General features: G+C 44.2%; 1 protein-coding gene across 1 annotated transcript in view; it reads right to left on the reverse strand.

The window, feature by feature from the left end:
• Positions 1 to 15,000, reverse strand: part of LOC119578425 — an 87,310-nt gene that overhangs the window by 44,986 nt on the left and 27,324 nt on the right. Inside the window, exons 5-12 of the mRNA XM_037926010.1 lie at positions 13,819 to 13,924; positions 12,035 to 12,236; positions 11,762 to 11,826; positions 11,259 to 11,371; positions 10,549 to 10,600; positions 9,545 to 9,675; positions 7,483 to 7,613; positions 5,917 to 6,101 (exon numbers count right to left, since the gene is read on the reverse strand). Coding sequence (XP_037781938.1) covers positions 5,917 to 6,101; positions 7,483 to 7,613; positions 9,545 to 9,675; positions 10,549 to 10,600; positions 11,259 to 11,371; positions 11,762 to 11,826; positions 12,035 to 12,236; positions 13,819 to 13,924 — 985 coding nt within the window. The remainder of the gene's footprint in view (positions 1 to 5,916; positions 6,102 to 7,482; positions 7,614 to 9,544; positions 9,676 to 10,548; positions 10,601 to 11,258; positions 11,372 to 11,761; positions 11,827 to 12,034; positions 12,237 to 13,818; positions 13,925 to 15,000) is intronic.

Raw genomic sequence — 15,000 nt, forward strand, 5'->3', positions numbered from 1 at the left:
AGGATGCATATGTATCGCGTGAGTATCTTTACATTACGTGGTTTCGTTAGATGTATCTTAATATATTTTCCTTACAAATGCAAAATATATATCATAACACTTTCATTCGCCGTTATGTATCTGTGATATTGTAAAATATGAATATGACAGTTTGGAGTAGTTAAAAGACTCTACTTCTGTCTGTCTGTCTGTCTCTTTTCTCGTTTCCTCTCTCTGTCTCTGTATTTTATTTCTCTCTCTCTCCCTCTGTCTCTGTCGGTCTCTCTCTCTGTCTCTGTATGTCTGTATCTCCCTGTCTCTGTCTGTCTGTCTCTCCCTGTCCCTTCTATCTGTCTGCCACTTCCTGTCTCAGTCTGTCTGTCCATCTGTCTATCTATGTCTCCCTGTCACTGTCTGTCAGCCTGTCTGTCTCTCCTCCTTTCCCTCACTTCTGCTCACTCGATCCGAAGATTAAAACGCAACTGACACGTTAAAAGGGAAATCAGAAGCATGATGCAAAGTTAATTATTAAAATATATAAAACGGGAGTCTGGCGCTTAGGTTACACATGGTACTCAACAAACGAGTCTCTCTCTCTCTCTCTCTTACGCTCATCTCTCATATCGATTCATCACTCTCGATCGTTCTTACGTTCTCTCTCTCTTTCTTAATTGTGATCGAGCAGATGTATTACGTGAGATGATCTTAATAGCGTTATTGAATTTCTCATACTAGTAGGTATTAATGTAGCATCTCTCTAACTCGATATGATAGGAGCTTTCATGATCTGCATATAGTAGTCTGATAGAGAGTATGTGTGTAGGGGAGGTAGTGGAGCTAGAGCGATCATGAGCTATCACTAGTAGAAACTCTCGCTTCAATGTGTATCCTCTCATCTATCTCTTGTCTACCTCTCTCTCTCTCTCTCTATCCAGCTATCTATCTCTCTCTCTCTCTCTCTCTCTCTCTCGGCTCTCTCGTTCTACTTTCTCCTATCTCTCTCCCGTCTAGCTCTCTCTCAGTATTCTCTCTCTCTCTTCTCTCTCGCTTCCCTCTATCTTCTCCCTCTCTCTTTCCTCTCTCCTATTTCTCTCTCTCTCTCTCTCTCTCTCTCTCTCTCTCTCTCTCTCTCTCTCTCTTCTCTCTCTCTCTCCTCTCGCAAAGGAGACTTCGGAAGGATCGATGGCGGACCTCTGGCTTTAGGTAAATAAAAAAACGAGAAAATGTTTCGAAAAAGAGGAAAAATAAAGGTAAAAAAAAAAAAAAAAAAAAAAAATAGTATGAAAGAAAATACAAATGAAAAGGAGGAAAGAAAATAAAGAGAGAGAGAGAAAAAAAAATGGACGGAAAAAAAAAACAGAAAAAAATAAAGAAAGAAAGAAAAAGAAGAAGAAGAAGAAAAAAAAATACCTTGTTGGACCTGACCAAGACTTTCTTTAAGAGATCCCGTCCGGTTCAGAACCAGCCACGGTCACCGATAAATTATTCAGAAAAAAGAGAGAGAAGAAACCAGGGGAAAAAAAACACAGGCAACTTGACATCTTAAGTAAGGGAAGCAGGGTGGGCGGGGGGGAGGGAGAGGGAGGGAGGGAGGGAGGGAGGGAGGGAGGGAGGGAGGAGAGGGAGGAAGGGAGGGAGAGAAAGAAGGAGGGGAGAGGAGAGGGAGGGAGGGAGAGAGGAAGGGAGGAGGAGGAAGAGAGAATAGGAGAGAGAGAGAGAGAGAGAGAGAGAGGAGAGAGAGAGAGAGTGAGATTTCGGAAGAGAGAGAGAGAGAGAGATAGAGAGAGGGAGGGAGAGGAGAGGAGAGGAGGAGGAGAGGAGAGGAGAGGAGAGAGAGGGGAGAGAGAGAGACGAGAGAGAGCAAGAGAGAGAGAGAGAGAGAGAGAGAGAGAGAGAGAGAGAGAGAGAGAGAGAGAGAGAGAGACAGAGAGGAAAATTGGGAGGAAGGGAGGGAGGGAGAGACAGACGCACACGCCCACACATACGCCCACACACACACACACATACATTCGGCTAGAAAGGGGTGGGTGGGGGATTGGGGGGAAGGGGGGAGGAGGAGGGGGAAAGGGGGGGGGACCAAATCGAAAATGAACAAAACAAAAAAACGAAAAGAATATTGCAAACCTAAGCTTTTCTGACTCCGATGATGTCCATATTGCATGTGCCCGTTGCATATCCGACAATGCAATGTCCACACTTTTGCATCTGCACAGTTTGATATGCAGGAAATACGTTTCTGTCATAATTATCTTGATTTCAAATACTTTTCATAATTAATGTATATAGATGAAGTCCTTTTTATGTTCGACTCCTCAAGAAAAAAAAAGAAACGAAAAGAAACGAAATCTCTCTCCCTCACATACACGCACACATGTATGGGATGTGAAGCATATATATATATATATATATATATATATATATACATATATATATATATATAATATATATATATATATATATATATATATAGATATATATATTATATATCTTATATATATGTATGTATGATGTAACAGGGGAATATCGACGGTCGTTTGCTTCGTGCTTGCGAATGATTATGCAACAGCCCAAGAGGATTAAGACTTGGGTAACAATGGGAATGGAAGAGGGGAGCTGAGAGAGAGGAGAGAGAGAGAGCGAGAGAGAGAGAGATCCCACCGAGAGAGAGAGCGGAGAGAGACAGAGAGAGAGAGAGAAGAGAAGAGAGAGAGAGAGAGTGAAAGAGAGAGAGAAAGAGAGAGAGAGAGACGAGAAGACAACGAGAGAGAAAGAGCGAGAGAGAGCGAGAGAGAGAGAGAGAGAGCGGAGAGAGAAAGAGCGAGAGAGAGAGAGAGACCAGAGAGACGAGAGATAGAGAGACGAGAGATGAGAGAGAGAGAGCAGAGAGAGAGAGAGAGAGAGAGAGAGAGAAAGAGAGAGAGACAGACAGAGAAAGAGAAAGAGAGAAAAAAGAGAAAGATAGAAAAATACAGACAGAAAGAAAGAAAGAAAAGAAAAAAAGCATATCCCAACTATGACACCATTAATCTTTTAATATTACCTCACCAGCAATCCATCTCGGCTATGGCATTACCTCCCCCCCCTCCCCCTCTCCCCTCCATCGCCTTCCCATCATCCTCTTCTGCAAACCCATCGATCAAGGAGCCTAATGAAGCTTCAGCATTATAAGAGGCTAAACTCCCCCCCCACCCCCCTCTTCTCCCATCCTTAGCCTCCATCTCACTTCTCTCTCTATCTCTATCTCTCTTTCTCTTTCTCTCTCTCTTTCTATTATCATTATCTATCTATCGATCATCTATCTCTGTTACTCTCTTTCCTCTCCTCTCTCCTCTCTCATCTCTCTCTATCTCGCTATATATATATATATTATATATAATAATATATATATATACTATATATATATATATATATACATATATATATATATATATATAATATATTATATATATATCTATCTTTTCTCTTTCTCTCTCTCTCTCTCTCTCTCTCTTCCCACCCCTCCCTGTCTCTTTCTATCTCTTTCCCTCTGTCTGTCTCTTTGCCCGTCTCTCTCTCCGTTTCCCTCTCTCTCCTCCTCCCCTCTCTCCATTCCTCCTTCCCCTCTCTCTCTCTATTTCGTTTACCCCTATTTTCTCTCAATATACATATCTACACGCCTCCTCTTCCCTCCTTCTGACCCTCTCCTCCTCCTCTCTCCCCTCATTCGCAGTCTCCCCTCGCATCTTCATCTCAAAAGCAACGCAATTCTCAAACAAGCTGGCAAAGAATCGTCCTTCTCCGTTTCCTCTTCTTCCTCTTTCTTCTTCTTCTCTTCCTCCTCCTCCTCCTCCTTCTTTTCTTCCACCTCCTCCTCCTTCTTCTTTTCTTTCTTCTTCTTCTCCTTCTATTCTTTCTCCTCTTCCTACTCCTTCTCCTCTTCTTTCTTCTTCTCCTCCTCTTCCTTCTCCTCCTCCTCTTCCCTTTCTCCCCTTCCCCTTCTCCCCCCCTCCACTGCAACCACCGCATGGGAGGAAGGGAGGAGGGGGGAGGGAGGGAGGGGGTGAGGAGGAGGTAGGGAGGGAAGGAGCGGGGAGAGGGGGGGGGGAGTAAGGAGGTGGGAGGAAAGTGGAAGGAGAGAAGTGGGAGAGAGAGAAGAGAGGGGTGAGGGAGGAGGTGGGAGGAGGAGGGGGGGAGGAGGAGGAGTAGGAGGAGGAGGAGAGGAAGGAGAGGAGGAGGGAGGAGGAGGAGGAGGAGGAGATAGGAGGAAGGAAGAGGAGGAGGAGGAGAAGGAGGGAGGAAGAGGAGGAGGTGGAGGAGGAGGGGGGGGAGGAGGAGAAGGAAGAGGAGGAAGAAGAGGAGGATAAGGAGGATGAGAGAGGATGAGGGAGAGGTCTGGAGAGATGAAGAAAGGAAAAAAGGATAAGGCGGAGGAGGAGGAAGGAGAAAAGAGAAAGGAGAAGGAGGAGATGAAGAAGAAGAAAAGGAAGAACAAGAAGAGGGTTGAGGAAGAGATGTGAGGAGCGATAGGAATGCGTCTGCCGAGGTGCGAATTGGAGAAAAATTTTCGCCACAAAAGGAAATAACGGCGCTTCATTCTCCTCACAAAACGAACTCGACCGACGTGTAGCATTGACAATTATTATAGATCTAGATATATATATATATATTATATATGTATATGTATATATGTATATATATATATATATACAATATTTTATACATATAATATATGATGTATATATATATATATATGATATATATATATATAATATAATATTATATATATATTATATACATCATATATATATATATATATATATATATATTATATATAGTTATCTATAATATATATATATATATATATGTAGAATTTTTTCTTTTCTTTTTTCCTTCCTTTTTTTTCTTCTTTTTTTCTTTTTCTTCTTCACCAAAGACACGCATGCACGGAAACGAACACATCCAAACCCGACAAGAGGGCGCTGTGCTCCGCCTCTCGTTCGAAATACCCAATATGGTGTATTTATTCAGGAATAGTAAAGAAATTATTCATTTAGGAATAATGTCCAACAGATAAATACAAAATTAGGAAGGAAGAACAGGGGGATGAACTGGATACAGAATGATAAAGATCAGGGTGGACCAGCTGACCCAACGATCGAGACAAGGTATCGCGAGGATATCAATGTACAAAATTCGATAAAAAAAAGGAAAAAAAGAAGAGAAAATTGATTGCATTGATTGATACCTACGATTCTTTTAAATGAATACGTCCCATCAAAGAGGAAGAGTTGAGCGGCCACTAGTGAACCACAAAGAGCACAAAGAGGAACTCCCCCTTGAATAAATTAGCATTACTCTCGCCATGGCACGCTTTCCCGCCCTCGCCACCCTGCCTTGGCTCTGGGGCAGACACCCAGCCACAGGGATATACATATATGCATATATATCTACTGTATAGATCCTATATCAACCATCTATCTATTCTATCATAAACCACATTACATACATATATAATATATATATTATTATAATCTATAATAAATATATATATATATATATCTATATAGAGAAGAGAGAGAGAGAGAGAGAGAAGAAGGGAGAGAGAGAGACGGAGAGAGGAGAGAGAGAGAGGAAGAGGATGAGAGGAGAGAGAGAGAAAGAGAGAGATGAGAGAGAAAGAGAGAGAGAGGATAAAGAGAGAGAGAGAGAGAAAAGAGAAGAAGAAAGAGCGAGAGAGAAAACGAGATCGAGAGACAGAGAGAGAGAGAGAGAGAAAAAAAAAACGATGGAACTCCCGAAACCCATCCAACCACACCCCCCTTACACCCCCAACCCCCCAAAACTAAAATCCTACCTCCCCACCTGTCCCACCCCCACTTACAACCCACTTCCCCACCCCTACCTACAACCCCCCCACCCCCTCTCATCCTCCCCCCCCTCCCTCCCTCCGAAACCCACCTGATGGCCATGCTTGCTCAGGATGTGGTATTTCTCCTTCTCGGCGTTGAGGAAAGCGTTGAACTTGACGAAGCCGTAGAGGTACAGCACGGACCCGGATGCGATGCACGATGAGCCTGGCTGGCGGTGAAGACGGCGAAGATAGCCGGCAGGGCAGCAGGAACCGTCGAAGTCAGCAACACCTCCTTAGGGCCCACGACGTGCACTTTGTAGAGGACCTGTGGAGAGAAGGGGGAGGGTTAGGCGAGTGTGTGGGAGGGAGGGAGGGAGGGAGGGATGGGGGGATGAGGTGGGAGGGAAGGGGAGGGGAGAGTTAGGTGAGTGTGTGGGAGGGGAGGGAAGGGGAGGAGGGGGAGGAAAGGGATAAGGTGGGAGGGAAGGGGAGGGGAGAGTAGGTGAGTGTGTGGGAGGAGGGAGGGGGGATAAGGTGGAGGGAGGGGAGGGAAGGGGGAGAGGAGGGAGGGAGATAAGGGAATGAGGGAGGGAGGGTTAGAAAGGGAGAATGAGAGGAATAAACAGATAGGCAGAGAGCGCGAGAAGAGAAGAGGAGAGACGAGAGAGAGAAAAACAAAGCGAAAGAAAAAAGAAAATATAGAAAAAGGGAAAAAAACTCAATAATCGGAAATACAAATAAATACACAAAGAGAGATTAAGTTTTCAAATATATTTAAATTTTCCCTGACTCTTAACATATCCATTTTTTAAAAATCATCCTATCCCTTACTTTTATTAAATGTTTATTCTCATCTGACATTTATTTATTCCTCTGGCTATCCTTTATTATCATATTATCATTATTTTTATCATTACTATCAGTATTATCATTACTATCATTATCATCAATACTGGTATCGTTATCGTCATCAATAACGTTATTATCATCATTGTCATTATCATCATTACTACATTTTAGCATCATCATTATCAGCATCTTCCCCTTCCTCCTTTCCATCGTCATCCTCCTCCTCCTCCTCCTTCCCCTCATCATCATCAACTTCTTCCTCCTCCTCCTCCTTCCCCTCATCATCATCAACTTCCTCCTCCTCCTCCTTCTCCTCATCATCATCATCATCTTCCTTCTCCTCCTCCTTCCTCTCATCATCATCATTATCTTCCTCCTCCTCCTCATCATCAGCAGCATACTATCCCTGCTCTTCCTTCTCCATCTCCATCCTCTCCTTCCCCCTCACCACCATCAACACCATCACCTCTATCTCCATCATTACCCCTATCACTCCTCTCCCCCTCCCCTTTCCCCTCCCCCCTCTCCTCCTCTTCTCCTTCCCCCCTCTCCCACTTCCCTTCCCCCTCACCACCATCACCATCTTCTCCCACCCCTTCCTCCTCCATTTACCACCATCCCCCTCACCACCATCACTCCCACCCCCACCATCACCCCTATCTCTCACCCCCTCCTCCTCCTCTCCATTCACCCCCATCCCCCTCTCCTTCTTCCCTCACTCTCACACACCATCACCCCTCTCTCCGTCCATTCCCCCTCAACCACCATCACACTCTCTCCACCCCCTCCTCCTCCATTCACCCACTCCCCACCATCCCCCCCACCTCCCCCCCATCCCCACCTCACCTGGAATCCATTGAGGGCGAAGACGCTCTGGCCTGCGTGAGGATCAGCTGCACGAAGAAGACGAGCCGAGTGGCGACATCTTTGTTGTGCCAGAAGACCCCAGGCGTATCTGGGAGGTATATTGTTTATGATTATTATGTCTTTAATTGTAGAGGAGGAAACGGAAAAAGTATAGGTGTTGGATCCCCAGAAGACCCCCCGCGTATTCTGGAAGGAGAAACAAACGATTATGGTAATGATATGTGTGTTTTTTTTTTATCATTATGGTGTTCCGTTGTTATTATTATGTCTTAATTGTAAGTAGGAGGAAACGGGTAAATGTATATGCGTGGTTCCTCAGAAAAAAAAACGTATCTGCGAGGATAACAAACGAATTGTAATATATGTGTTTTTGTAATCTTTAATTTTTATTATCGTTGTTATTATACGGGTCTTTCATTGTGGAGGAGGAAACCGGGTTCTGTAAATGTATATGATGGTGGTTCCCTGAAAATCCCGTGTATCGGAAGGAGGAAGAAGAAACGATTATGTAAAGAGATTGTGTTTTATCATTATTACGGTCTTTACTGTTCCCAGAAAAAAAAAAATCTTTCATGAATTTAATTGTAAGAAAGAAAGAAAGAAAAAGAAAAAAAAAGCGAAAATTGCATTCAACACATCATAACCTGTTGCAACCCTTCTTGCCTCTGAATTTCCCCTTTAAACATTTAATACTCTGTCTGCATTACATTCATCCCCCTGACACCCTGTTCTTCCAAGGCATAATCCTTCCTTCACACACCAAAACACACACATTCTCTCCTCTCTCTCTCTCTCTCACACATAACACAAACCACACACACACACACATATTCTCTCTCTCTCTCTCTCGCTCACACACACGCCACACTTCCCTTAGCCTCCATACCAACATGTATACTTCAACCGTTGCGTTAGGGGTATTAGTGGTACACCGTATTAACTTCCCTGTTCCTATGTTCTGCAGAGTGTTAAGGAATTCGCCTGCCTGTTGCACTCTACTAAACTGCTTTGTCCGCGTTGTTACTACATCCTGCTAATAATCCAATTTAAACTGAGTAACGCCCCTTAACCGATGTTCTGACTTGGTTTACAAGAAAGGCCATGTTTAAAATGGCTATCCTGGTAATACTGCTGGTGGCATGTGTTCTTGAATTTTGTCAGTAATTTGTCACGAATATGCAGTAATTAAGACGTTGTTTTGCTTTCTTCACGCGTCAACGATATCTTTTATCAGTTCAAGCCACACAAAAAATTGCATTTAATATAATTAGTATCGATATTATCATCAGCATTATCTTACTACCGAGTTAAAATTCTTAATTGCCACAATAGAGAGAAAATGAGACTATTTTGTCCAATTTCTAAACTTTTGCTAAGGGTACAACTGCCACTAGTCACCTGCTCTCACATTATCAGTAAACAAACAAAACAGAAAAGAAAGAAAGAAAAATGGGAAAAACAGTAAATCATTGAAAACTAATTGGGCCAATTTTCTGTTCTTTCCGTCTCTCAGTTCCATTCTTATCTTATTATCTCTCCACGGAGATATCTATCTATCTCTCAGAACCATAAAGGGGTGATGAATCCATTTATCCACCAATCACGGCCCATGAAGCTGTGGCAAATCCATCTATCTACCACGACCATCTATCTATCCACTAAGGTCCATAAACATAATAAATCCAACTATCCATCTACCACGGCCGTCTATCCATCCACCACGGCCCTGAAAGACGTGAAAAATCCACCTACCCATCCACCACAGCCTTTCAACCCGGCAATCCACCTGCCCTCCACCACGCCTTTCAAACAGGCAAAACTCCACCTGGCCCCTCCAAACAAAGCTCCCCTTTCAAAACCGTGGAAACTCCACCTGCCCATCCACCACAGCCTTTCAAACCGTGGCAGTCCAAACCTACCACTCCACCACAGCCTTTCAAACCGTGGCAACTCCACCTGCCCCCTCTCTCTCCACCTACCCACCTCCCACGCCCCTCAGGCCGGCCCCGAAGCACTCACCTGCCGGCGTAGATGAGGTGAGCCAGGAGATAATTGAGGAAGTGGGGGGAGAAAGGCCCCAGGGTATCTCCACGACGTGCAGTCGTTGTCTCCCGGTTCGTCGCGAAGGTCGTAATCCGAGAGCTCTGCCGCTGGAAGTTCACGGAGGTCGAAGGGGTCGTAGGGGCGCGGCCGACGGTTCGCGGAGGGGATGGGACGGGAGGGGTGGGTGGGTGAAATTGTTTTTTTATTATTTTCTTTCTCCTTTTCGATTTTTTTTTTTTTTTTTTTTTTTTTTTTTTTGTCTGTCTCTTTCTTTCTCTCTCTCTCTCTCTCTTCTCTCTCTCTCTCTCTCTAGACTCTCTCTCTCTCTCTCTCTCTCTCTCTCTCTCTCTCTCATCTCCCTCTCCCTCCTTCCCCCCCTCCCCGTCTCTCGTCTCTCCTTTTCCCCTCCCCCCTCTCCACTCTTTTTTCCCCCTCTTCTCCCTCCCTCCCCCCCACTTCTCTCTCCCTCCCTCCCCCCTCTTCTCTCCTCCCTCCCCCTTCTCCAACTCTTCCCCTCTCCCCCTCTTTCTATTATAGCACATTGATATCTCATTATCGGTTCCTACAACATACAGTCAGAAAAAAACTATCGGTACCTTACTTTTGCTCAACGATGAACTGAACGATTCTCTCTGTAACACCGGATTACTGTGCTAACTTACTGCCGCGATATTTCACACAATTTCGTTGATTTTTTACATATTAGTTTGTGCAAAGGGTAACGATATTTATTTTTCTGACTGCACACGCACGCACGCACACATACACACACACACACACACACACACACACACACACACACACACACAAACAACACACAACACACACAACAAACACACAAACACACACACACAAACACCCACCACACCACACACAACACACACACACCACACACACACACACCCACACACACACACACACACCACACACACACCTCAGAACACAAACAGCCAAAGAGCAACGCAACGGGTACCACCTACACTTAGCAACACGAGTGAGTAACGAGCCTCACTAATGATTGTGTCTCTTTTGCTGGAGTGCGGAGTTCGTTAAGAGTCATCTGCTTCCTTGTTACTGCCAAATCTAACGATCCAGTATGTACCACGACATATATACGAGCTACACATGCATGCGCGACGTTATGATCCAGACAGGACATGTACATATGCAATAGCCATGCTACAATAATACACGTACACATGCATGCGCGCACCACGTATACAGACAGACACGAAGGGAAGTACAAGAAAACACACGAATATGCCGAAAGCGCCTTTCGATTTACTGCTATTAGGGCAGATGAAGCAGTAAATGCGGAAAAGGCCGTCGGCATATTCGTGTGTTTCTTTGTACTTCCCTGCGTGTTCTACTTGCAATTTGTTCGACGTGAATTCCACACCAGACAGACACGCTACATATATATATAGACACACAAGCACACGCACACTTTCCAGCTTAAAACCATAACTTCCTGCACTCCCTCCCCTACGTTTTCTACTTTCTCTCGTTCTCCATCCCTCATCTCCAAACTACACTCCCTCTCCTACCCTTCACTCCTACTCCCCCTCTCACTCCACCCAATAATTAACTCCCACAACATTCTTCTACTCCCCCTCACCCCCCACCCACCTCCTCCCTACCCACTCACACTCCCAACCCAAAAATATCCTCACAGAACCCCCCAAATCACCTTGAGCGAAGAGTTATCATCCGAGACCCTGCCAAGAGCCGCGATGACGTGAAGACTGCCAGATGGTCTTTTCGCGGCAGAACGCGGGACAGTTCCAGACCACCAGACCGTGCCTTTGGGGGCGAGGGCAAAGGAGAATGAGAGTTAGTTTTTTTTTGCGATGGGTGTTATTATTTATTATTATTATTATCCAGTTATCAGTACCATTACTATCGTTATTATTACATTTGAGCTATTATTATATTGTAATATGAGGAGAGAGAGAGAGATCGGACGAGGAGAGAGAGAGAGACGGTGAAGATGCGAGAGAGAGAGAGAGAGAGAGAGAGAGAGAGAGAGAGAGAGAGAGAATAAATTACTCTACCTGCCTTTCTACACCATCACAATTATTGTTCCAAAGTACTAAATCATTTTCCAGAAGAATATCTATCATCATACCACAAGGGAAAAAAAATAACTAGTTTAATCATAAAATTTTTTCAACATATTTTCCTTTTCCTAACGACATTCTGCCGCTTTAGATAAACCTTGACTGTGTACACTACTCCAGAGTTGAGATTCTTATGCTCTAATTCACAACGGGAAGTAACTTAGGAGCCTGTACTGGAGATTGGAATAACGTGCTGTCATTATCTCTAATTTCCAATAATGAGCAAAGTTATTTATTATTCAATATTGCGTGAAGCTTGGGCGGGAGTTCGTGCAGGAAAATATTCAACGCGAATTAAGGGGTAATAATTTAATATTAAAATATACACTCCCGCGATGATATAAACTCAGGATGTGGTATTTCTCCTTCTCGGCGTTGAGGAAAGCGTTGAACTTGACGAAGCCGTAGAGGTACAGCACGGACCCGGAGGCGAGCACGAGGGCCTGGCTGGCGGTGAAGACGGCGAAGATAGCCGGCAGGGGCAGCAGGAACCCGTCGAAGTCAGGCAACACCTCCTTAGGGCCCACGACGTGCACTTTGTAGAGGACCTGTGGAGAGAAGGGGGAGGGTTAGGCGAGTGTGTGGGAGGGAGGGAGGGAGGGAGGGAGGGAGGGGGGGATGAGGTGGGAGGGGAGGGAAGGGATAAGGTGGGAGGGAAGGGAGGGAGGGGATGGGAGGGAAGGGTTAGGTGAGTGTGTGGGAGGGAGGGAGGGGGGGATAAGGTGGGAGGGAGGGGAGGGAAGGGGAGGGGAGGGAGGGAGATAAGGAATGAGGGAGGGAGGGATATAAAGGGAGAAGAGAGGAATAAACAGATAGGCAGAGAGCGCGAGAAGAGAAGAGGAGAGAAGAGAGAGAGAAAAAATAAAGCGAAAGAAAAAAGAAAATATAGAAAAAGGGAGAAAACTCAATAATCGCAAATACAAATAAATACACAAAGAGAGATTAAGTTTTCAAATATAATTATATTTTCCCTGACTCTTAACATATCCATTTTTTTTTAAATTATCCTATCCCTTACTTTTATTAAATGTTTATTCTCATTTGACTTTTATTTATTCCTCTGGCTATCCTTTACTATCATATTATCATTATATCATTTCATCACTACTGGTATCAGTTATCTCATCAATTATACATCATTTATCATCACTACTTATCGTTTATCGTCATCATTATCAGGCTCTCCCACTATCCTCCTTTCCTATCTCATCACCTCCTCTCCTCCCTTTCCAGCATCATCATATCAGCATCTTCCCCTCTCTCCTTCCTATCTCATCATCATCAACTTCTCCTCCTCCTCCTTCCCCTCATCATCATCATCACCATCTTCCTTCTCCTCCTCCTCCTTCCCCTCATCATCATCATATCTTCCTCCTCCTTCCTCTCATCATCATCAACTTCTTCCTCCTCCTCCTTCCTCTCATCATCATCATCATTCTCTCCTACCTCCTTCCTCTCATCATCATCATTATCTTCCTCCTCCTCCTCCTCCTTCCTCTCATCATCATCATTCATCTTTCCCTCCTCCTCCTCCTCATCATCATCATCATTCTTCCTCCTCCTCCTCCTCCTCATCATCATCATCATCTTCCTCCTCCTCATCATCATCATCATCATCTTCTCCTCCTCCTCTCATCATCATCATCATCTTCCTCCTCCTCATCATCATCATCATCATCTTCCTCCTCCTCCTCATCATCATCATCATCTTCCTCCTCCTCCTCATCATCATCATCATCTTCCTCCTCTCCTCATCAACATCCATCATCTTCCTCCTCCTCCTACATCATCATCATTATCTTCCTCCTCCTTCCCCTCATCATCATCATTATCTTCCTCCTCCTCCTCTCTTCTCATCATCATCAACTTCTTCCTCCTCCTCCTCATCATCATCAGCATGCTATCCCTGCTCTTCCTTCTCCATCTCCATCCTCTCCTTCCCCCTCACCACCATCAACACCATCACCTCTATCTCCATCATTACCCCTATCACTCCTCTCCCCCTCCCCTTTCCCCTCCCCCCCCCCCCCCTCACCACCATCACTCCCATCCCCCCCCTCTCCTTCTTCCCTTCCCCATCCCCCCATCCCCACCATCCCCCCCCCACCTCACCCCCCATCCCCACCTCACCTGGAATCCATTGAGGGCGAAGATGCTCTGGCCGGCGTTGAGGATCAGCTGCACGAAGAAGACGAAGCCGAGGCCTTTGTTGGTGCCCCAGAAGACCCCCGCGTATCTGGGAGGTAATATTTTATTATTATTATTGTCTTTAAAACGGGAAAATGTATATGCTGTTGGTGCCCCAGAAGACCCCCGCGTATCTGGGAGGTGGAGAGCAAACGATTATTGTAATGATATTGTTTTTTTTTTATCATTATGTTGTTATCGTTGTTATTATTATCTTTAATTGTAGGAGGAGGAAACGGGTAAATGTATATGCTGTTGGTTCCCCAGAAAAAGAAAACGTATCTCCGAGGATAACAAACGATTATTGTAATGATATTGTGTTTTTTTTTATCTTTATTTTTATTATAGTTGTTATTATTACGGTCTTTCATTGTAGGAGGAAGAAACGGGTTCTGTAAATGTATATGCTGTTGGTGCCCCAGAAGACCCCCGCGTATCTGGAAGGAGGAGAACAAACGATTATTGTAATGATATTGTTTTTTTTTATCATTATGTTGTTATCGTTGTTATTATTATTGTCTTTAATTGTAGGAGGAGGAAACGGGTAAATGTATATGCTGTTGGTTCCTCAGAAAAAAAAAAAAACTTATCTGCGAGGATAACAAACGATTATTGTAATGATATTGTTTTTTTTTATCTTTATTTTTATTATCGTTGTTATTATTACGGTCTTTCATTGTAGGAGGAAGAAACGGGTTCTGTAAATGTATATGCTGTTGGTTCCCCTGAAAATCCCCGTGTATCTGGAAGGAGGAGAAGAAACGATTATTGTAAAGATATTGTGTTTTTATCATTATTATTATTACGGTCTTTTACTGTTTCCCAGAAAAAAAACTTTCATGAATTTAATTGTAAGAAAGAAAGAAAGAAAGAAAGAAAAAAAAAAGCGAAAATTGCATTCAACACATAACCTGTTGCAACCCTTCTTGCCTCTGAATTTCCCCTTTAAACATAATACTCGTCTGCATCTACATCATCCCCCTACACCCTGTTCTTCCCAAGCCTAATCCTTCCCTTCACACACACACACACACACATTCTCTCTCTCTCTCTCTCTCTCTCTCTCTCTCTTTCTCTCTCTCTCTCTCTCTCTCACACACACACACACACACACATACACACACA

Source organism: Penaeus monodon, chromosome 11 (assembly GCF_015228065.2).
Source record: "Penaeus monodon isolate SGIC_2016 chromosome 11, NSTDA_Pmon_1, whole genome shotgun sequence".
NCBI classification, from domain to species: domain Eukaryota; kingdom Metazoa; phylum Arthropoda; class Malacostraca; order Decapoda; family Penaeidae; genus Penaeus; species Penaeus monodon.